General features: G+C 50.7%; 1 protein-coding gene across 1 annotated transcript in view; it reads left to right on the top strand.

Annotated features, from left to right (window-relative positions):
• Positions 1 to 23,349, top strand: part of FGD1 (FYVE, RhoGEF and PH domain containing 1) — a 51,186-nt gene that overhangs the window by 12,581 nt on the left and 15,256 nt on the right. Inside the window, exons 2-8 of the mRNA XM_017519661.2 lie at positions 12,513 to 12,686; positions 13,245 to 13,422; positions 13,549 to 13,990; positions 15,115 to 15,204; positions 16,054 to 16,202; positions 17,915 to 18,071; positions 18,176 to 18,314. Of these exons, the coding sequence (XP_017375150.1) occupies positions 12,513 to 12,686; positions 13,245 to 13,422; positions 13,549 to 13,990; positions 15,115 to 15,204; positions 16,054 to 16,202; positions 17,915 to 18,071; positions 18,176 to 18,314 (1,329 nt within the window). The remainder of the gene's footprint in view (positions 1 to 12,512; positions 12,687 to 13,244; positions 13,423 to 13,548; positions 13,991 to 15,114; positions 15,205 to 16,053; positions 16,203 to 17,914; positions 18,072 to 18,175; positions 18,315 to 23,349) is intronic.

The following is a 23,349-nucleotide window of genomic DNA, read 5'->3' as shown; positions in this document are numbered from 1 at the left end:
AACACATTAGCATCGGGGGAGTGGGTGGACAGGGCAAAGAAGATATTTGCGTTGAGACCTGAAGGATAAATAGGAGTCCAGAGGTATAGGGAGAAGCAGGCAAGCACTTGGGGTCACGGGAACAACATGTGCCAAAGCCCTAGGCAGGAGAGAGCACTTTCGAGGAACAGACAAAAGGCCATTGTGGCTGGATCGAGGGGCGGGGAAGTAAGTGTTCCTGAGCTAGGCCTTCCTGGTCCCTGTGCTCAGGAGTTTGGAGTTCACCCCCTAAGGCCAGGGGAGCCCTTCACAAGGCTGAAGGGATTGAAGGGGACTGTGTTTTCCAGAAGCTGGCAGTGGTATGGAGAATCCCTCGTAGAGGCCTGGAAGATGGGAGAGAAACCAGTTAGGAGAGGGAATGAAGCATAGAAATTCTACAGCAACTGAGCACAGTGTGTCTAAGAGACTTGGGGCCTGGCCGGAAATGCAGATTGAGGGAAAGGGAGAAGCCCAGGACTTGGGCAGCTGGCCGAATGGAGGTGTCCTTCCTGTGATGGGGAAGGCAGGCGAAGAGGACCGGGGCTGGGGTCGGAGTGTCATTCGCGATGTTCTGAGGCTGAGGAGCCTGAAGACAAGACATCTAGCTGACAGCACCCAGTTGGCATCAGATGTGCCTATCTGGGTCCCAGAGTAAGGGCAGGTGGGTGAGGGGCACAGGTATGTAGCTGAGACTAAGAGGAAAGAGCCCTCCTTGGCGCTTCCCCATGGCCCCTGCAGGGAAAGGGTTAAATCGCGGAGGGAAGGCGCCTGTGGAAAGCGGGAAAGGCGGGACTGGCAGGGCTGGCCTCTGGGAGCTGCAGCTGGCATGGAAGCCCTTCCGCCCGCCCAGGGCCTGCTAGGCCTGGGCCGCCACCGCCCACACCACTGCCTTTGCCTTTGCCTTCCCTGCTCCTCCTCCAGCTCCTTCCCCGCACCCCTAGGCCGGGCCCCCTACCTAATGTATTCCAGGTGTAGACACAGCCCCTCCCCCACCACACGGGTGTGGGAGGGGCAAGGAAGGCTGGGGTCGCTTTCACTGCATCTCTTAGGGAGCATCTCCCAGGCTCACTGACTGCTTCTCTCTCTGGAGAATTCCCTCAGGGATCTCTGTTTGGGCCTCCCTGTCTCTGGCAGGGGCTGGCAGCAGAGAGAGCCCCCCAGACCCAGATCTGCCACTTCCAAAGTGTCATGTGACCTTGGCCAAGTCACCTCACCCCTCTGAGCCTCGGTTTTCTCATCTGAAAAGTGGGGTTGCCATTCTCACCTTCTAGGGTGGTTGTAAAGATTCAATGCCACAGATCCATCCCACAGTCCTTGGTATGATACATTGTCATCATGTTCAACAGATGGCCCTGGCCTGCCCTGTTTGTCCTGCCCCTCTGCCTCTCTGGGCCTGTATTCCTCGCAGACTGCCATACCCTGTGTGGACCTTTCTGTCTCTGTCTCCCTTCTGACTTGTCCCTTCCTTTTGTCCGTCTCCCTCTATGTCCATCTCTGGGTCTCTGTGGTTTTCCTGTTCTCTCCCTCCTTTGCCTTTGCCCCAGTGTCTTCCTCTTATCATCTCTCTGTTCCCCTCATAATCCCTCTGTGTCTCCAACTTTCAGATTTGGCCAGGACTTTGGTGAATGGGAAGGGAAATGGGTGGGTGTCAGGGTCCCTGGGGTTGAGGCAAGGGTCAGAGGGACCATCCCCCAGCGGCTTTTCCTCACGGGAAGGGGAATCTTGGCCAGCGTGGCAGCCCCAGAACTGGGTAATTACTGCTCCCAGTGCTCCCAGCTGCAGCTCCACTCCCTTCCCTTCCTGTCCTCTGAAGTTCCCAGCTCCTCCCGGAGGGTGGAGCTGCCGCCCCCTATCCTTCTCTGGCCTCTAGTCCAGAGAAGCTGGGAGGAGGTAGCCGGGCCCTCACAGTAATCAAGCTACTGGAAGAGGGATGGGCTGCTTCTGCTCTCATGTGGCTGAGGGTGTGTGTGTGTGTGTGTGTGTGTGTGTGTGTGTGTGTGTGTGTGTGAATGTGTGCATGCGTGCATGTGTCTGGCCTTTGTCCCTATGGATCTATTTTGTGTGCGTGTCTTCATGTTCTTGTTTCTGTATGGCCTTGTGTGTTTGCATATAGATCCATGTGTGTCTCTGGGTCTGTATGTGTTATGTGCTTCTCTGTGCCTAGCTGTATATCACCTTGGCGCTAAGCTTGTGGGAGTTTCTGAATGTTTCTGCGTGTGGGTCTCCTGAGATCTCATGGATGTGTCTGTTTCTATACCTGTGTCTGTTCCTGTGCCTGCGTCTGTCTCTGCATGCCCCCTATAGGTCTATGGTGGTGGTTGTGGTGTGGGAGGTGGGTGGCTGCCTGCTTGAATCTTTTGGCCTTTCCTGATCCTTCTTCCTGCTGTGGAGCCTTCTTGCAAACCTAGGACGCTATGTGCTTCAAATATATGCTTCACTCACATCCCCGCAACCCAGTATCCACATTTTTGCCCATTCTTCCCTTGTCTGCAGAACCATTCTCAGCTCATCTATACCTGAAAAGAACACACCCCATCCTGGATGGCGCAACGAAAAACCACCTCCTTTGGGAAGTCTTTTCTCCTCCCCCTCCAAATGTGATCTCTTCCCAACTCAACAGTCACTGAAGATGTGCTCTGTGACTCTGGACACAGACACATTTGGGATCTGGTCCCAGCTCAACCACTTTTAGCTGTGTGTCCTCAGGCAAATTATTTTCCCTCTCTGTGCATCAGTTTCCTCATCTGTAAAATGGGTAATAGCTCACCGGATCATTAGGAGGATGCCATGCGAGAAAGCATCAACACAACACTTGGCCCAGAGTAGGTGTTCAGCAGTTAAATCCTCATATCTTATATCCTCTACTAAAAAGTGAACAGCTTGAGTTCCAGAGATTTTTGCACGTTCTTACAATCCCCTGCTCTCTTTAGGCATCCTGCACAAGGCAGAAGGTGAACTGGGTCAGACAGAACAAAAGGGAGATTCCAGTTCAGGGAACTTCTGACAAGTAACGTATGGGCCAGCTCCCTGAGCCTCCTCAGACACAGAGGAGACTGGGCCCTTCCAGGAGTGGGACACAGGAACTGCAAGGCTTCTACTCAAGGGAGAGAGCATGTGAGATAGGGGAAGACATAAACAGCAGGGGCAGGACCAGCCTTCAGGACCATCTAACTCAGATACTGCAATGTGATGGCCCACAAGTTGAATTTGACTCACAAGTTTCATTTGGCCTGCTCACAGTTTTTAAAATCAAGGGATTCCACATGAAAAACCTGGATTTTCCAGCTGGGCATGGTGGCTCATGCCTGTAATCCCAGCACTTTGGGAGGCCAAGGCAGGTGGATCACCTGAGGTCAGGAGTTTAAGACCAGCCTGAACAACATGGTGAAACCCCGTCTCAACTAAAAATATAAAAATTAGGGAGATGCAGTGGTGCACGCACCTGTAGTCCCAGCTACCCAGGAGGCTGAGGCTGGAGAATCGCTTGAACCTGGGAGGCGGAGGTTGCAGTGAGCTGAGATCGTGCCACTGCACTCCAGCCTGGGAAACAGAGTGAGACTCCATCTCAAAAAAAGAAAAGAAAAGAAAAATGTGCATGTCTGAATTCTCTTGAAATATTGGAAGACTTGACAATACAGGACCGCGTTTCTGCAAGGGGACACCTGGGTGGCGGGGAGAAGCTGCTGTTGCTACTTTAGGTGAGGTGTATGCTTTCCAGTTTAACCCAGTCCCCACCATTCCCTATGGCCTTAGACTGTCCCACTCTACAGGAAGTTCCTCATTTTATACAAGGGTCCGCACTTTACAGAAACATCCTTCTCTTTTCAGAAGGGGCCTCACTTTACAAAAAGGAGTTCCCCTGTTTAACAGTCTTCTGTTTTGTCACGATCCTTCAGAGTCAGTTACAAATAGGCCATCTATTTTACAAAAGGGCCTTTAGAGACCTCGCCTCACTTTACCGAATGTCCCTCCACTTTGAAGAAGGCTCCTCTATTTTGCTAAAACTTCTTCCCTGTACAGAAGGGCCTTCTGTTTATCAGAGAGACCTCCATTTCACGGAAAGTGTCTCCATTTTGCAGGATAGGACGCTGTTCAGGAAACTCTCAAGAGTTAGGAAGCTCCTGACTTGCCAGAATGGCCCCCACTTTCCAAAAGTGTCTTCACGCTACAGAAAGTGCCTTTATTTTTCTGCAGAGTCCTTATGTTCAGAAGAATAGTCGACTTCAGGGAAGGAACCCCTGAGCTACCCACAGGGTTCCTGTACACAGCTCCTTCTGCACATTTCACACTTGACCAAGCTTTGTGTTTGAACTTTCAGAGACAACATCTGCCAGGTCAAGCAAGGCCTGGGTGCAGTCTGGCCTTGAAGGCGGAGTGGAGCAGCTGGGCTGCAGCTCACTTTCAAGGGGCAGGTGGGAAGAGGTGGGGAAGTTACAGCTTTGGCTTTTTTCCCTCGGGCAGTGGGATGTTCCCCCCCTTTTGGCTTCCCAAAAGGCACTTTCCTTTCTGCTGTTCTTTCTTCTCCACTCCCTCTGTTCCCTTTCCCTGCCACACCCCCAGGAATTCCAGCTGTCCCTGGAGCCTACCTCTCAGCCGGGAAAGGAAGCGGTTTGAGGGCTATAGGGAGAAGTTTGCCGGGGCTGTCAGGAGGCCTGCGTGCTGGAGCCGTCTTCTGCCCACCCTAGCATCTCGCTGATTGCTCATAAGCAGAACAATTTTCTCCCCATTTTCACATCTCTCCAGACTATCCTTCATAGCTCTGGGCCCCAAATGGGGAAATGGGGGCCCAGAGCTTTGAAGCCCCTTGTCACAGGACACCAGGGAGTTAATGGCCAAGGTCCAGTCTGGAGCCCTAATAGCTGTCTTGAGATTAAGCCAAGGCTACAGCTGGGAGAAGCAAGAGGAGGCTGCTACTGGCTGGGGAGGGGGAAAAGTTGGCAGCTGAAATTCCCAGGAAGGGGTGAGGGAGATGCAGGGTCCAGTTCCAGTGGGAATGGGCAAAAGGAGTCCTTGTCCTCAAACTCAGCTAGATGCTGGACCTGCTCTGCCAGTAAACCCCGCAGCATGTGCTCAGGGCACCTGCCACACAGGGGCATGCAGCGACCAGAAACAATTTTTGGAAGGATTTTCCTATTTTAACAACAACAGGTTGTCATGGGAAAATCCAAACCTCGGCTACACTTCTGGGACACTTATTTGACAGTTTTTTCTGGTTTGTATTTTGAATTGAATTTGAATGGGGAGGACAGAGCACTATTCTCTCTTCACTGCCCTACCACCTCTCATAGGAATCCTGCCCTGATCTGCGGAGCCGTCCTGGTGAGTGGGGCTGGGTTCTGCGTCTATCTCTGGCTAGGTTTGTTTGTGTTTCTCAGTGTATCCACAGTCTTACTGTGGGTTGCAGCCTGCAGCCCATGGGCTTATGTATCTGTGTGTAGTTTTGTGGCTTTGTGGATGTGTGACTCTGTTGGATTTTAAGTTTAACCCATATCACGCTGTGTGTGTGTGTATGTGTGTGTGTGTGCACACATGTGCACGCTGAGGAGTGGGGGGGGTCACTTCCCATAGGCCCCCCAAACCAGGGAACCACTATTATTGTCCTATTTTCCAGATAAAGAAACTGAGGCTCAGATAGATGGGGAGGCTTGCCCAGTGTTACAAAGTTAATAAAAGGTAGTGTTGGGATCTCAAGTGAGGTCTGTGCAACTCCTAAGCCAGCTGTTCCTAATACAGGTGCTATGGCAGTCCAATCCATGCAGTCCAATCAGTGATCGTGATGACACCACCCTTCTTGGAAATAGTCAAGTACCATCGTTTTTAAATTACTGACTTTTTAAAAAAATAAGAGCAGATTCAAGGCCATCCCTGAAATAACAGCACTCTCTTGAGCATTCAGATGCCCATTACAGGGGAAATTGGGCAGAGTCCCCAGTGTACTTGAGGCTTAAGTGGACAAGAGTCTTGGGGACTCTGGCTACCAGGTGTTATCTTGAAAGCCCAGCTCTGCCACATTCATTTGGAAGCTTTCCCTGACTAGGGTTGCCAGAATTAGTCCCCAAAAAGTATTTAATACAATTAGATTTGAATTTCAGACATACGGCAAGTCATTTTTAAAGTATAGCTTGAGAAATTTTTACTATAAATATTCCTGAGACATATCATACTAAAACATTCCTTGTTTATCTGAAATTCAAATTCAAATTTAACTGAGTGCCCGAGCGCAGTGGTTTATGCCTGTAATCCCAGCACCTTGGGAGACTGAAGCAGGTGGATCACCTGAGGTCAGGAGATCGAGACCAGCCTGGCCAACATAGTGAAACCCGGTCTCTACAAAAATACAAAAATTAGCTGGGCGTGGTGACGGACACCTGTAATCCCAGCTATTTGGGAGGCTGAGGCAGGAGACTCGCCTGAACCCAGGAGGTAGAGGTTGCATTGAGCTGAGATCACGCCATTGCACTCCAGCCTGGGCAACGAGGGAAACTCCATCTCACACACAAAAAAATTTAACTGAGTGAGTGTCCTGTATTTTGTCTGGCCACCCTATCCATTCCCCCCGAACTTCCCCAGTCCCCACAGGCTGACCCCCTTTGCCTTTCCTGAGCCTAGAGCCTTCTGTCTTTGAAACTGGGAACTCCCTGAGGGTAAGGGTCAAGGTTGCCCTTCTGGTCTGCTGAATGGCTGGGTGGCTGGGGTTTGAGAGTGGGGCAGGAAGGGTGTACACCCCACCCCCATCCCCACAGCAGAGCTGGCACAGTAGGTGACAAGAGGTGTCCGAGTGGCAGCGGTGGTTTTGTGTGTGCAGTTGTGCTGAGCACGGTGCACACAGACACATGAGCAGCTCTGTGGTTCTCTCTCTAGGTCTTTGAGGGATGTGCACAGTTGCTGCGTGGCTGGGTATATTTCCACAGAGTGGTATCAGATTTGGTGGTGGCTGGGTGTGGTGGTACACACCTGTAGTCCCAGCTACCTGGGAGGCTGAGACAGGAGGATTGCTTGAGCCCAGGAATTCGAGACCAGCCTGGGCAACACAGTAAGACCTCACCTCAAAAGTGAAAAATAAAAAAAGATTTGGTTGTGTGACCAAATGTGTGTGAGGGGGCACTTTGGTGATCTCTGCTCTAATGGGCATTGGGGAATCGCAAATCCATTGGTGGAAGGGGCGGTGCTGGTGGAGGATCTTGTCAGGTGTGGAGGTGTGAGTGTGGGTGTGAGAATGTTGTGGATTAGCAACCACAGGAAAAATGGGCTAGAGTCGGGCACACTGGCTCGTGCCTGTAATCTCAGGAGGCAGAGGCAGGAGGATCTCTTGAAGCCAGGAGTTTGAGACCAGCCTGGGCAACAAAGAAGGACCCCCATCTCTACAAAAAAATTAAAAATAGCCAGGCATGGTGGTGAGCTACTTGGGAGGCTGAGGGGGGAGGATCACTTGAGCCCAGGAATTTGTGGTTACAGTGAGCTGATCACGCTACCGTACTTAACCGTAAGCAACACAGTGAGACCCTGTCTCAAAAAAAAAGAAAAAAATGGGCTGGAGAAAATGAATCCAGGACCTTGTTGGGTCGGGACAGGATGGGGCAGTGGGAAGGGCTGTGGTTTCTAGAAAGGATTAGGAGGACCTACCCTTAGCTCCCCAAGGGCAGGGATGGGATTTTCTCATCCCCCAGCACAGGGTCTGCTAGCTTCAAAAACATTTCAGAGACCAAACTTAGCCAAGGAAAGCTGTAGAGCATGGTCATGAGGGGCCACCAAGGGCAGCTGAGAAGTTTCTAGTTTCCCATGGACACTGGGGAGTTACAGAAGGTTCTTGTGCAGGTAAGTGGCATGATCTGAGCTGGACTGTGAGAAAGTTCATTTAGCCACCTGGAGGAAGCAAGACTTGGGACCAGGGGGGCCGCTGAGGGAAAACAGGAGACAGGGAAATGTAGGCAGAGACAAGGGAGAGGGAGTTCTGAAACGACAGTGGGTGATCCTGAACCTTCCCCTGCTCAGGGAAACCTAGCCTGGTTCTTGGCCAGGCCTAGGCTCCTAAACTGGACCCCTGTTCATCTCCCTGTGGACAGGGTTGGGGGTGGCCCTCTCACTAGCTACACTGCAATTTGTGACTTTCTGAAGGCCTGGGGTTCACCCCGCACCTCCTGGTTCCCCGCTTTTCCAGCTTCCCCTTGGAGAGCAGTGTTAGTAAGAAACGAATCCAGTCCATGAGCAGTCTGCCTGAAAGTGGACCATTCATGGATTTGCTCTTCGACCTTGGGCAAGTCACTGCCTCTCTCTCTGTCTCCATCTCCTCACTAGAAACTGGGCTGACAGTCCCTGTGCCTCTCACCCTGGACTCCAGGGAATCTGTGTTTCATTCAGCCTCTTCAGCAGGGCTGCCTGCAAGGAGGCAGAGAATGGAGAGGCAGGCCCGCCTGTCAGCTCTCAGATGGGATGGGTGAGGAGGGAGCAAAGGGTAGGCTAGGGCAGGGCCATGGAGGGTGACATGTATGGTCACCCCATCCCAAGGACCGGCACTGGAGCAGAAGGAGAGCAGCCTTGTCCAGGGGCCTGCTGCTTTGCTACAGATAGGGTAGGGAAGGCCTGCCCAGAGGCCTGCCTGCTTTGAGGTGTGGAAATAGGTGGTTTCCTCCAGTCCCAAGGAGGCAGACAAGGGGCACCAGGGACCCTGGCCCCTACGTGTGTATATCTGATGAGGGGCCTTTGCACGGCTAGGTGCCTGGCATTACTCACTGCGTCTCTGGCCCTGTGATCTCTTCTCTGTTTCTTTCCCTTGCTCTGGCCGTGCGTCTCGCCAACCACGTCTCCGCCTGTGCCACCCTCCAGGTGATTCATCTTCCTCACCTCCACGCCCAGGGGGAGGGCAGGGCAAGACCAGGCCAGGATGTGCTGAACAGGGCAGGGTAAGCAGCACAGCTGAGCAGAGAGGAGCGCCTCCTCCATCCTGGCCAGGCCCTGCCAACTCAGATGGGGAAGGAAGTGAGGAACGACACCCAAAGCAAGGTACAGGGTTAGGGAGGGGCGCTCGGCCTGGGGCCTGGTACCCTGTTCCCTCAGTGCTGGGAAATGACCCTGGTCTGGGTCCCCTGGGGTGGACCTGGCTGGGATGTAGCTACGAGTGAGGTCAGGGGCCTAGGGAAGCTGCTGGAACCCTGTGGGTTGGGCTATTCTTCCCTCTGGGACTGGGAGAGCTAAAATCCCGTGACTCTTTCTACCTGTGTGACCCTGGAAGGGAGGGTGCAGAGGTCTTTGTGTGTGTGTGTTTTCACAACAGTTTGCATGTGACACAGTGACTGTTTAGGAGGAGGCAAGTGTCCCACAAGTGTGTGTGTTCCTGGGCCTATGGCTAAGACTCAGGGACACCGTGGATATGTTAGATGAGTATAACATAGTAAATTACAGTTGTCCCTTGGTCTCCATGGGGTATTCATTCCAGGACAGCCTGAAGATACCACAATTGCCAACACTCAAGTTCCTTATATAAAATGGCACGTTATTTGCATATAAAATATGTGTATCTTCATTTTTTTTTCTTTTTACCTTTTTTTTTTTAAGACGGAGTTTCACCATGTTGCTCAGACTGGTCTTGAACTCCCGACTTAGGTGATCCGCCCGCCTTGGCCTCCAAAGCGCTTGGATTACAGGTGTGAGCCACTACACCCGGCCTATGTTTATCTTCCTGTAGACTTTTTTTTTTTGAGATGGAGTCTCACTCTGTCGCCCGGGCTGGAGTCCAGTCTGGCACGATCTCAGCTCACAGCATCCTCTGCCTCCCGGATTCAAGCGATTCTCCTGCCTCTGCCTCCCTAGTAGCTGGGATTACAGGCGCCCACCACCATGCCTGACTAATTTTTGTATTTTTAGTAGAGACAGTGTTTCACCACAGTGGCCAGGCTGGTCTAGAACTCCTGACCTCAGGTGATCTGCCTGCCTTAGCCTCCCAAAGCACTGGGATTACAGGCGTAAGCCACTGCACCCAGCCTTCCTGTATACTTTTTTTTTCTTTCTTTGAGACGGAGTCTCTGTCACTGAGGCTAGCGTGCAGTGGCATGATCTGGGCTCAGTGCAACCTCCACCTCCCTAATTTTTGTATTTTTGTAGAGACAGAGTTTTGCCATGTTGGCCAGGCTGGTCTTGAACTCCTGACCTCAAGTGAACTGCCCGCCCCAGCTTCCCAAAGTGCCGGGATTACAGGCATGAGCCACCGTGCTCAGCCCTTCTTGTATACTTTAAATCATCACTAGATTACTTATAATATGTAAACGCTATGTAAATAGTCATTATACTATATTGGGTTTTATTTACATAATTTTTATTGTTGTATTGTTTTGTTTTGTTTTTTTTTTTCCAAATATTTTTGATCAATCAACCTCCATGCAGAGGCCAAGGCTGCAAAACCCATGGATATGGAGAGCCACCTGTACGCCACATGTCTGATTGTGAGTTTGTGTTTCTGAGTGTGTAGTATCATGTGACTTTACGCTCTTTTGCCACTGAATGTGATTGTGTCTGACATGGTATAATTGGCTCTGTGGCTATAGTCTGTGTGTAACCATGTTTGCAGGTGTGACATTATAATGTGTATGACACTCCATGGCCCTGCAATTATGAGACACAGTGTAAATGACAATGTATATCTCTCTGTGACTCAGTGAAACCATGTTTGAAGAATGTTTAACTGGGTATATGGTCGCATGCGGTTGGGTGGTTGTGTGAGGCTATGTATAAGACGGTAGAATTGCCACTGTGTGACTGTGTGTCTTTGTGACTGCATGATCATGTTTGTGGGTATGTGTGATACTGTGAGGCCGTGTGATCATATGTGAGGTTGTGACTGCAGGTCTTTGTGACTATGTGTAGCTAGGCTTTCAGAAGGGCGATCACCTACAGTTGTGTGAAATGATGTAAATAACACCAGTTCCTGTGACTGAGTGGGCCCATTTGTGACTAGTCATATATGAGATGGTGTGATACAGGGTAATAGACCCTTTGTGGCTGTGAGTGGGAGGCCATGTGGCTATGGCACAGCATAACCTACACCATGTGATGGTGGTACCTCCAGGGGCTCTTGACCACCTCTCCCACTTGTCCTCACACCTGTTTGCCCCCATCTCTCCCTATGCAAGGGATTTTTGTGGCTCCCTTCTGCTACAGGATGGATGTCAGCCTGGCGTCCAAGGCCTTTCCCTCTCCTCTGTGGTCCCACCTGACTTCTCTATCATTTGTGGCCCTCCCACAGCCCCTGCACAGCCAGGACCACATGAGCCCCACATTCCTTTCTTTGGGACATGTCATCCTTGGGGTGGAGGGTCCCTCACTGCCTGCCAGACCAAATCCTCTCCTAAGCATGACCATCATCTCCTCTAGAGCCAAAGATAGAGGTGGCTTTAGGGGACATACAGTGAGGGAAGAGGGACAATACAAAACGTCCTCCCTTTTTTCTGAACTGGCTGCTTGATTTAAAGTTACTTCTGTGACCTGAACTCTGGATGTTGCAAGTGTGTGTGTGGCAGGGGTGGAAGATGCGTGTGGGTCTGTGTAGATGTGGAAGTCGAGGAGGGTAGTACAGATTGGTGAGAAGTAGGGATTTTTTTTCATTTTTGTTCTTTTTTTTTTTTTTTTTTTTTTTTTTTTTTTTTTTTTTTTTTTTTTTTTTTTTTTTTTTTTTTTTTTTTTTTTTTTTTTTTTTTTTTTTTTTTTTTTTCCCTTGAGATGAGGTGTCACTCTTTTGCCCAGGCTGGACTGCAGTGGGGTGATCTCAGCTCACTACAACCTCCTGCCAGGCTCAAGTGATCCTCCCACCTCGGTCTCCTGAGTAGCTGGGAATACAGGTGCACACCACCATGCCCAGCTAACTTTTATATTTTTTGTAGAGACAGGGTCTCATTTTGTTGCCCAAACTCGTCTTCAATTCCTGAGCTCAAGCAATCTTCCCTCCTTGGCTTCTCAAAGTGCTGGGATTACAGGCATGAGCCACCATGCCCAACCAGAAGCTGGGATTTCAAGAAGCAAAACTTTTGCTCATGAAGCACAATTTCGTCATTTTTAAGCACGCTCAGCTGCACAACATGGTAAACAAGAAAGTCTAGATATTCTCAGGGCCTTAACAAAAACATTGAAGAATGGTTTATGCCCAGGATACCTGTGTGACTGTATAAACAGGGCTGCAAATGCATATATAAACTTTAGGGTGCTCACAGCCATCCCCAGCCTGGTTACACTCCCTAGTAATACTGCCTGCTGACATACACGGAATCAGTGCACCAGTCACAAAGAACTTTTATCTGTTGATGAAAACGGCCAGCCCCAGCCCTGGTTCTGGCTCTCCATCTGAGGGCTAGGATAGGGGCTCCCCAGAAAAACACTGTGACCAGTAAAGAGGCTCAGAGAAACCCAACACCCCAGATACCTGCTGAGACATGCCAGTCTTAACTTGAACCCCAGTCCCGTTTGGGTTAAATTCAGTTACTTCACACCTATTTTCTCTCTTCCTGCAGGGCTGCACCAGGGAAACCGGATCCTGGTTAAAAGTTTGTCCCTTGACCCTGGCCAGAGCCTAGAGCCTCATCCAGAAGGTCCCCAGCGGCTTCGCTCAGACCCAGGTCCCCCCACTGAAACCCCTAGCCAGCGTCCTTCACCACTGAAGCGGGTACCGGGCCCGAAGCCACAGGGTAAGTGGTCCCGGAAAAGAGCAGAGAAAGGCCCAGGGGAGGGGACAGAAGAGGGGAGACGTTAGCCAATGGCAGAGAAGAGGGCTTGTTAGAAGGATAGGGAGGCACCATGCTCCTGGAGCAGTGCTACCTAGCTAGTGCACAGACAGCTGCAGCCTGAGGCTTATGTGTCCATACTGCAATCTCACCTCAGCCAAAGGTGCAGATTGGGGTTTGTGGAGGGGGTTGCTGCCTGGCCATGACAGCCACCTCCAAATCCAGCTCTTTCTTTCTTTCTTTCTTTTTCTTTCTTTCTTTCTTTCATTTATTTATTGAGACAGAATCTTACGCTTCACCCGGGCTGGATGCAGTGGCATAATCATGGCTTACTGCAACCTCCGCCTCCCAGGTTCAAGTAGTTCTCCTGCCTCGGCCTTCCAAGTAGTTGGGACTGCAGGCACATGCCACCACACCCAGCTAATTTTTTTATTTTTAGTAAAGACGGGGTTTCACCATGTTAGCGAGGCTCAAATCCAGCTCACGACATCTGCCTTCTGTCTTCTCCATTCGTTTCTCCAGTGCCCCCAAAGCCCAGCTACCTGCAGATGCCCCGGATGCCCCCTCCACCAGAGCCCATCCCCCCTCCACCATCACGCCCACTGCCTGCCGACCCACGAGTGGCCAAGGGCCTGGCCCCCAGGGTAGAGGCCAGCTCCAGTTCTGCAGCGGTATCCTCACTGATTGAGAAGTTTGAAAGGTGAGTCCTGGTCCCTAGGGCACCCTCTAGGGGGAAGGGGGAGCCTGGGACAGGAAGGGATAGTCAGGAGAGGTTTCTCAGTCAAGCTCATACCGTGCCTCCATGTGTGTCCACCACCCACCTCAGAGAGCCTGTGATTGTCGCCTCGGATAGGCCAGCCCCTGGCCCCAGCCCAGGTCCCCCAGAGCCAGCCATGTTGCCACAGCCACCCTCACAGCCACCAGTGCCCCAGATCCCCGAGGGCGAGGGCTCCCGCTGCCTGTTCCTGCTGGCTCCTGGGCCCCGGGACGGCGAGAAGGTGCCCAACCGGGACAGCGGCATTGATAGCATCAGCTCGCCATCCAACAGCGAAGAGACCTGCTTTGTCAGTGATGACGGGCCCCCCAGCCACAGCCTCTGCCCTGGGCCCCCTGCCCTGGCTAGTGTGCCTGTTGCCTTGGCCGACCCCCACCGGCCTGGCTCCCAAGAGGTTGACAGTGACCTGGAGGAGGAGGACGACGAGGAGGAGGAGGAAGAGAAGGACAGAGAAATCCCAGTGCCCCTGATGGAGAGACAGGAGTCTGTGGAGGTACTGACATGTGTTCACCGAGAGGCAGGACCGTGTGGAGAACCCGGGAGCCTTTTATGCTTGATTCTTCCCCTAGCTCAGTATTTCTCAAAATAGGACCTTGTTTCCAAGCTCTGTGACACTGGGCAAGTCTTTTCCCTCTCCGCTCCCCCCACCATAAGCTCCGTTTCCTTATTTGTAAAATGGAAAGTCTGTCACATCCATACAGACTTCTCAACAGCTGGAGGAGGGGCGCAAGAGCTAGAGCCCTGCAGGGGCCTGAGGCTATGCAGATGAAGGCTCTTGGGAGCAGGGACCCCTTTCTGTGCCCATGCAGCCTAACATTTCTTCAGAAGGCATCCTCGCACTTGAGTTAGATCTCAGCCAGAATACTTGCTCTGCCAGGACCAAGCTCAAGTGTGGGGCCCAAACCAGGGACTGCCGAGATGACAGGTACTCAACAAATATATCTAATGAATAGGAAACTGGCCCAGCAGGTGATGAGTTTTATACGTTGTTATACTTCTGTGCTTTTCTCACGCCCCAGGTACTCAGCAGGCCCTTGCTGATAGTATACTGAGTGGGTGGATACATGATTAATTAACATTTATAGACCATTTAATCTATAGTCTGCTATGTTTTTTTATATTAAATTATCTAATTGTCTCCATTACCATTGGACTTCAGTCCTATTACTATTTCGTTTTGTTTCTGTTTCTCGCCAGCCTCTACATTAAATAGATCTATTGTTATCTATATTTATGGATGAGGCGTCTTAAATACAGAGCTGTTAAAGAACTTACGCAAACTAGTGAATGGCAGAGCTTAGGATTTGAACCCGGGAAGTCTGACTTACCATCCCACATGCTTAACCGCTACACTCTGCTGAGTGAATAGAGGGAGCAGGGGAATAAGTTGTCGAGTGAGGGAGTGCACGTCATCAGAATTGAGGGGTAGGCTTTACGGTGGACTGGGGAGTCAGGAATGAAGCTGAAGGACTTACAGATCTAGAGATGGGGGTCAGGGTTATCTTAGGGTAGTATTAGGCTTAGAGTAGCCTGGGAACAGTTTTAAGAATTCTGGGGGCTTGGGTGAGGGTTAGGATAGAGGAAGATGGATCAGGGGTTACTGCTTCTCCTTTCCAGTTGACTGTGCAGCAAAAGGTGTTTCACATTGCCAATGAGCTCCTGCAAACTGAGAAGGCCTACGTTTCCAGGCTCCATCTCCTGGATCAGGTGAGTGGCCTCTTGGAGGGCCCCAGGACCTTGTAGGTGTGTTTCAAGGAGGAAGTGATAGGGCCTGAGTTCAACCCCACCATTGGAGCCAGAATTTAGAGGTGGTAAGACTCCTCTCTGACCTTGAAGTCAGCTTGTCCCTGAAGCCAACTCTGATTATGTCCCACGCTTGATCCTGATACCAACCCTCACTCCTAACGCTGGGCAGGTACACCAGCCCTAACTGCGACTCTTACACTAGCGCCGTGTCGGACCCAGATCCTGAATTTATCCCTAGCTGTGAACTTCATTCTAACTCTGGCCCTATTCCAGATTCCAAATCCACTAGAATCCCTGAGAGTAGAGATTTTTGTCTTTGTTCACTGCTCTATCTTAGCCTCTAGGACAGTGCCTATCACACAGCAGACACTCGAAAATATTCATTAAATGAACGGATCTAATTCCAACTTTCTCTCTGACTCTGAATCTAATGCTAAGCCTGACCTTAAGCCTGACTTCTAATTGTTCCAAAGCCTAACTCTTGGCAGCAGGGACCCCTTTCTGTGCCCGGGCACCCTAACATTTCTTCAGAAGGCACCCTCACACTTGAGGTAGATCTCAGACAGAATACTTGCTCTGCCAGGACCAAGCTCAAGTGTGGGGGCCAAAGCTAGGGACTGCGGGATAACCTGAAATCCATCTCCCCAATATATAACCCTAACCCCATTCCTGTCTCCTCAGTCTCAAGACCAGTGCTGATCCCAAAGCTCCACAAGCCTCCCCACAAATACTGCTCTCACCCACAAGCTGCCCTTTCACCAGCCAAGCCCCAGGCCCAGCTGGGCTGAGTGCCTCTGCCCTGCCCCGCAGGTGTTCTGTGCCCGGCTGCTGGAAGAAGCTCGGAACCGCAGTTCCTTCCCGGCCGACGTTGTCCACGGCATCTTCTCTAACATCTGCTCCATCTATTGCTTCCACCAGCAGTTCCTGCTCCCTGAGCTAGAGAAGCGCATGGAGGAATGGTGAGGGGCCCCAGACCTAAGCTGCCCAATCCCCTGTCCACCTTCCTGACAAGCCTAGACCCAGAAGTGTACACAAGACTTCAATTCTGCTTGCTCTTCCTCTTAGTGACTTTTGAAAGAAGAATCAGGGCCGGGCACAGTGGCTCAGGCCTGTGATCCCAGCACTTTGGGAAGCTGAGGCAGGTGGATCACCTGAGGTCAGGAGTTCAAGACCAGCCCGGCCAACATGGCAAAACCCCATCTCTACTAAAAATATAAAACATTAGCCAGGTGTGTTGGTGCATGCCTGTACTCCCAGCTACTGGGAGGCAGAAGTTGTGGTGAGCCAAAATTGCACCATTGCACTCCAGCCTGGGCGACAGAGCAGGACTCTGTCTTAAAAAAAGAAAAGGAAGGCCAGGCATGGTGGCTCACGCCTGTAATCCAAGCACTTTGGAGGCCAAGGCGGGCGGATCACCCGAGGTTGGGAGTTCAAGACCAGCCTGACCAACATGGTGAAACCCCATCTTAAAAAAAATAAATAAATTTTAAAAAATAAAAAGAAAAGAAAAAAGAATCAGGCCCAAGCTCTGCCTTCCAGGGCCTCCCAGTCTGTGGAACACAGACCAGAACTCAGGAAAGTATAGCAGAATAGCATAGCCTGCAGGAGTAGGAGATTAGGAGCCAAATTGGCTGAGTTCAAATTCCGGCTGTGCCACTTGCTAGCTCTGAGCAAGTTTCTTAAATTGCTATGCCTCAGTTTCCTCATCTATAAAATGGGGATAATAATAACGGCCTACCTTATAGGGCTATTTTAAGGATTAACTGACTTAACACATAAAAGATCTTAGAACAGTACCAGGTATATACAATAAGTGCTCAGTGGATGTGAGCTCTTGTTATTTTTATAGTGCTATAATAGAGCAGAGAAAGTAGGCTGTGGGAATCCAGACAAATGGACTAAGCCTAGTTTGGGGATTACAGGAGGATTCAGGGAGGAGGTGATGCCTAAGCTGAGTCCTGAAGTAGAAAGGCAGGGTTTACAGGCAGCCTCCTGGCCTCCAGGCCTTCTTCCAATCCAGCCTTTACAGTCCACACCCTTTGCGAGAACGGTCTTTCCAAACAAGTCAGACCATGTCTCTCCCTGCCTAAAATCATGTCCACATTCCCCACACCTGCAGAGTCAGGTATATCCCCCTCTCCAGGCTGTCACCACAGAGGACCAGCATGAAGCTGCATTCCTCCATCTCCCCATGAGTCTGAGACCCCTGAGGGCTGGGACCAGGTCTGGTTTGCTTTTTCTCCTGCACCAGACTGACCAGTGAGGAGTACGGCCAGGCCTGGTCTTTTTGTCTCACCTACCAGATGGTGACCGTCTCAGGGATCAAATGGGTGTGACTCATTTCTGTGTCCCCAGCATCACTCAGCACACAACTGATAATCAGAATATGAAGTGGTCCCGGGAGTAAGGTCTCAGGGTGGGTATTCCAACCAGTACTTGGGCAGCACAAAGTTGAGGCAGGTGGCATCCCAGGCTGTGGTCTGAAGTCAAACGGAGCTTCTTGGCCTCATTGGCCTATAATGTAAGCAGCATTTCTGAAGGAGCAGACTGGCTGAGAAGTAGGTTTCTAGGACTGAGATGAAAGGTGTCTGCCTGGGGCTGGAGACCTGTGGGGGAAGATCCTGAGGGGCAGAGAGCAGCAGGACCACATCAGCCCCGAATTACACCCCAGGGACCGCTACCCACGCATTGGAGACATCTTGCAGAAACTGGCCCCCTTCCTCAAGATGTATGGCGAGTATGTGAAGAACTTTGACCGGGCCGTGGAGCTGGTCAACACCTGGACAGAGCGCTCCACCCAGTTTAAAGTCATCATCCATGAGGTGCAGGTAAGTGGTCAAGCTGGAGGGATCAGACGGGGAGGAGAAGTCTGCTGGGACGTGGTGGGGGATCTGGAGCCAGATCTGAGCCCCTCTTCTTCTGCCTGTCACAGAAGGAGGAAGCCTGTGGCAACCTGACATTGCAGCACCACATGCTGGAGCCTGTGCAGCGCATCCCCCGCTATGAGCTTCTTCTCAAAGACTATCTGTTAAAGCTGCCTCACGGCTCCCCGGACAGCAAGGATGCCCAAAGTGAGTGTATGCACCCAGGCCCTTTCCTACACCCCTACACTAATAGCTCTAGGCCAGACCTCTGAGGCAGGACCCCAACACTTAATTCACAGGGTCAGCTTCCATTGCCACATGATTGAGATCCCACAGGAGGATCTCCAAACTGAAAGGTCCACATTGAGGTTCTGAAGTGAGATCCCAGGATGAGATCATCCTTCTGAATGTTCTCTTTGGGTATTCAGCCAGAGACCTCCAAGTTGAGATCCTTGTCTGAATACCCGGAGAGAACATTCAGAAGGAGATCCCCAATCTGAACTTTCCAACTGGAACCCCAGAGTTTGAGGGGCATGCCCATTATGATCCCCTAAAGGAACTCATCCATTTCCTAGGCCAAGACCCCCAAGGCTGGCCCCCTAGACTTACCCCCAAATGAAGTTGAACCAAATGAGAAAGGAAACTGAGCCCGAAATCTCAGGGACTGAGCCACCAGGCTGAGAGCCCAGACTGACCCCTCAGGCCAGGCTCTCATCACAGAATCTCCACAGCTGAGCTCCCCAGAAAGAGCCCTGGCTCATCAGTTTTCCATCCTCCAGATTTAGAGCTTTCCTCCGTGTCCACCAGCCACTACTCAGAATGAACCTCCCAAAAGAACCTCCAAGTCTGAGCACCCTAGGACTGGACCCCAAATTTTTCACCTCTCAAATTTGGATCTCTAGGCTGAGATACCTCCTCCCCAGACTGAATCCTTACACACTGAACCACCAGAAAAGTCTTCCATCCCGATTCTTCCAGTATCAACCTCAACCACACAGGGTCACTCCCCAGAGTCTGCCCCACTTTTTCTTCCCCAAATTGTTATTTTCATTCATTCATTAACTTAACAGCTACTTACTGAGCACCTCCATGTTTTCATGCATTGTTCTAGGTGCTGGGGATATACAGGTGAACAAAACAGACAAGGTCCTTGATCTTAGGGAGCATATATTCTAGTTAGCTAGAGACACCATAAACAAAAGTAATAAATACACAGTAGAGGCCGGGCACAGTGGCTCACGCCTATAATCCTAGCACTTTGGGAGGCTGAGGCAGGCAGATCGCCTGAGGTCAGGAGTTTGAGACCAGCCTAGCCAATGTGGTGAAACCGTGTCTCTACTAAAAATACAAAAATTAGCTGGGTATGGTGATGGGCATCTGTAATCTCAGCTACTCGGGAGGCTGAGGCGGGAGAATTGCTTGAACCCGGGAGGCATTCAGCAATTGCAGTGAGTACAGGTTGCAGTAAGCCGAGATCACATCACTACACTCCAACCTGGGTGACAAAAGCGAACTCCATCTCAAAAAAAAAAAAAAAAAAAAAAAAAAAAATAAGAAAAAAAAAAAAAAAAAAAAAAAAAAAAAAAGCAGGACGTGATAGCGTGCGCACTGGTAATCCCAGCTGCTCAGGATGCTGAGGCCAGAGAATCTCTCAGACCTGGGAGGCAGAGGTTGCAGTGAGCCAAGCTTGAACCACTGCACTCCAGCCTGGGTGACAGAGTGAGACTCCATCTGAAAAATAAATAAATAAATAAATAAATAAATAAATACATAGTAGAATATTAGATAGGTGCTGAGTGTCATTCATAGAATTGGAAGAGGGTGGCATGACAGTGGCTGGAGAGCCTACTTGAGATTGAGTGGCCTCTCTGACTAGAAGACGGTGAGTCAAAACCTGAATAAAAAGAAGGTAGGCACATGCCTACTGGGGAGGAGTATGTTCCAGGCAGAGGCAACAGCATGTATAGTGTCCAAGGCAGGGGGAGAGATTAGGGGAGGTGGGGTGGTGGACAGGTTGCGTATCTCTGGATCAGCAAGAGGGTCAGTGTGGCCTGAACGTGACAAGTGAGGGTAGAATGGTAGACATGGGGTTGGAGACAGGAATAAAGACTTGGAAGGCCAAGATAAGGAGATAGATAGATTTTATTCTGAGTGTGGTGGGTAGCCCATGGGAAGGTTTCGATCTGGATTACTTGGGAAGCAAGAGAGAGAGCTGAGAAATCAGTTAGAAGGCCTTTGCAATAATCCAACTGAGAAAAGTTGGCTTGGATGAGGACGGTAGCAGTAGAATCGGTGAGAAATGGTTGGATTCAGGATATATCCTCTTCAGAAGCAACACTGAGAGAACGCGCGTGGAGTGGATGCCGGGCTTGGGAGAAAGAGTCAGGACTGACTTGTAGGTTTTTGGCTGGTGGTGATGGCTCCTAAGATGATCTTAGGAGTCTGATTTTGGACATGTTCAAAGTGAGCGGCTTGTCAGGCAGTTAGATGAATCTAGAATCCCAGGGAGAGATTTGGATGTCATTGGCACATAGATAGTAGTATTCAAAGTCTTAGGGCTGGCCGAGATCACCTAAGGGAGTGAGTGTAAAAGGAGGGGAAAGAGAGCCAAGGACAAAGCTCAGGGAAGTGGAATCAGCAAAGGAGACTTAGAAGGAGCAGCCCTAGGCTGGGTGCAGTGGCTCACGCCTGTAATCCCAGCACTTTGGGAGGCTGAGGTGGGAGGATCACTTGAGGCCAGGAGTTTGAGACCAGCCCAGCCAACATGGTGAAACCCCATCTCTACCAAAAATATACAAATTAGCCAGGCTTGGTGGCGTACCCCTGTGGTCCCAGCTACTCAGGAGGCTGAGGCAGGAGAACCACTGGAACCTGGGAGGCAGAGGTTGCAGGGAGCCAAGGTGGCACCACTGCACTCAAGCCTGGGTGACAGAGCGAGACTCCTTCTCAAAAAAAAGTGGGGGGCAGCCCTAAAGATCCGAGGAAAACCAAGAAAGTGTGGGGTCCTAAAAGCCATAAGAATGGGGAGGTGAAGCCGGGCACAGTGGCTCACGCCTGTAATCCTAGCACTTTGGGAGGCCGAGGCAGGCGGATCACCTGAGGTCTGAAGTTCAAGACCACCCTGGCCAGCATGGTGAAACCCCATCTCTACTAAAAATACAAAAATTAGTCAGGTGTGGTGGCTCACGCCTGTAATCCCAGCTACCCGGGAGGCTGAGGCAGGAGAATTGCCAAAACCCGGAAGGCGGAGGCTGCAGTGAGCCGAGAATGCACCACTGCATTTAACCTGGGCCACAGAGCAAGACTCCATCTCAAAAAACAAAGCAAAAAAAAGAATTGGGAGTGGACAATTGTGTCCACTTCCCAAACTGAGCCTCCTCCACCCCACCAGATGGGGCACATGAAGCCTGGACCCCTAGAAAGAACTAGGCCTCTAGAAAGTTTAATAGCTAAGTTCTACAAACATACATCTGCAGCATAAGAAAGTACCTCATTCCTCCTGCTGAAAAAGAGCCCTCACTGAAGTGCCAGCCTAAACTTCTAGAATGGGCATTCCAGAACGATTCCCTGGGATGAGCCCCGTGGACTGACGTCTCCAAACTGAACCTTCATACTAAGCCCAGTCTGAGGTCCCAACTGTAGATCCCAACACTGGTTTCTCAAACTAAGATTCCCCAGACTGGGCATCTAGAATGCCCTTCCCACCCTGAACCCTGAAAGCAGGTTCCCAGTGAGAGGCTTCAGCCTGAGATCCCCAAAAGAGCTTCCCAGTCTGATCTCCTTGGCCACCATTCTATAGACAAGTATTGCCAAACAGCACCCTAGATTAATTCTCTATTTCATATCCCTCAGACTGAAACTTTCAGCCTGTACTTAAAAGACTGACTCTCCAGGTCCACCCTACAGACTGAAGCCCCACTGAGCCCTCAGACTGGATTCCCTGAGTTCCCCAGAAGGAAACTTGAAATTCAGCAGCCCAGACTGAGCTCCAGACAGAGATTCCAGCTGTCTTCTCCCCAGCCCATGTCCCCTAGATTGACGACCCCTATTTTTCATTTACTAGATGGAGAGAGTCCAATGCTGAGCTCCAGGACTAATGCCCTAGATCAGATTGTCCCCCAAATTAAGCCACCTGGCTAAGTGCCTAGTCACATGTCCACATTGGGCTCCCAGGACTCAGTTCTGCAATTTTATTTCCACAGTGGATCTCCAGCATAACATCCCCAGGTGAAAATTCTCCAAACAAGCTCCCTGCACTAGACCCAAAGTGAGCTGCCAGTGAAAGCGGCCTAGAGTGGGCTTCAGATACAGTGCAGTTTCTCAGCTGTGTATCCTTGGGCAAGCTGCTCTCTTAGCCTAAGTTTTCTCACGTGCAGAATGGGAATGATAACGATACTACCTCATAAACAGTCGTTTTGAGAGTTAATGAGATAATCTAGGTGAAGTTTCTAGCACAGTGGCTGGCACATGGTAAAGGCTCAATAACGGTTAGCTGCTTTTATTACTAAATGCCCTGGCTAATGCCCATCCCCCTAAAATCAGTCCCAGGTTGAGTTTAAGAAATTGAAACTCAATCTGTTTAAACTCATCTGTTGGGGAGCCCTGGAAAGGGCAGTGGGACCTTGGCCCTGTCCTAGGGAACTCCTAGTCTACTGAGGAATACGGATGCAGATGTATAAATACACGATGAGTACTGTGACTAGTGGGACAGAAGGGAGCAAAGGGGAATGTGAGAACCCAGACAGGGTCCTAACCCAGCCTGGGAACTCTGGGCAGGCTCACTGGAAGACGTGAGCTGGATCCAGAAGACAGAGTGACATTTGGCCAGATGAAGTAAGATGGGACATGTTGAGGGAAGTACAGGAAGCCGGAGTGGTCAGCAGAAGCCACATTACCAAGAGCTTTGAGGTTTTTGTTTTTGTTTGTTTGTTTGTTTGTTTGTTTTGAGACAGAGTCTTGCTCTGTCACCCAGGCTGGAGTGCAATGGCGCAATCTCGGCTCACTGCAACCTCCACCTCCAGCGTTCAAGCGATTTTCCTGCCTCAGCCTCCCGAGTAGCTGGGATTACAGACACGTGCCACCACACCTGGCTAATTTTTGTAATTTTATTAGAGACGGGATTTTGCTGTGTTGGCCAGGCTGGTCTTGAAGTCAGGTGATCTGCCAGCCTTGGCCTCTCAAAGTACTAGGATTACAGGTGTGAACCACTGCTCCCGGCTGTGCCTGGCTTTTTTTTTTTTTT

Source organism: Cebus imitator, unplaced genomic scaffold, assembly GCF_001604975.1.
Source record: "Cebus imitator isolate Cc_AM_T3 unplaced genomic scaffold, Cebus_imitator-1.0 Scaffold763, whole genome shotgun sequence".
Taxonomy (NCBI): Eukaryota; Metazoa; Chordata; class Mammalia; order Primates; family Cebidae; genus Cebus; species Cebus imitator.
This window is presented reverse-complemented; position numbering and strand designations above follow the sequence as displayed.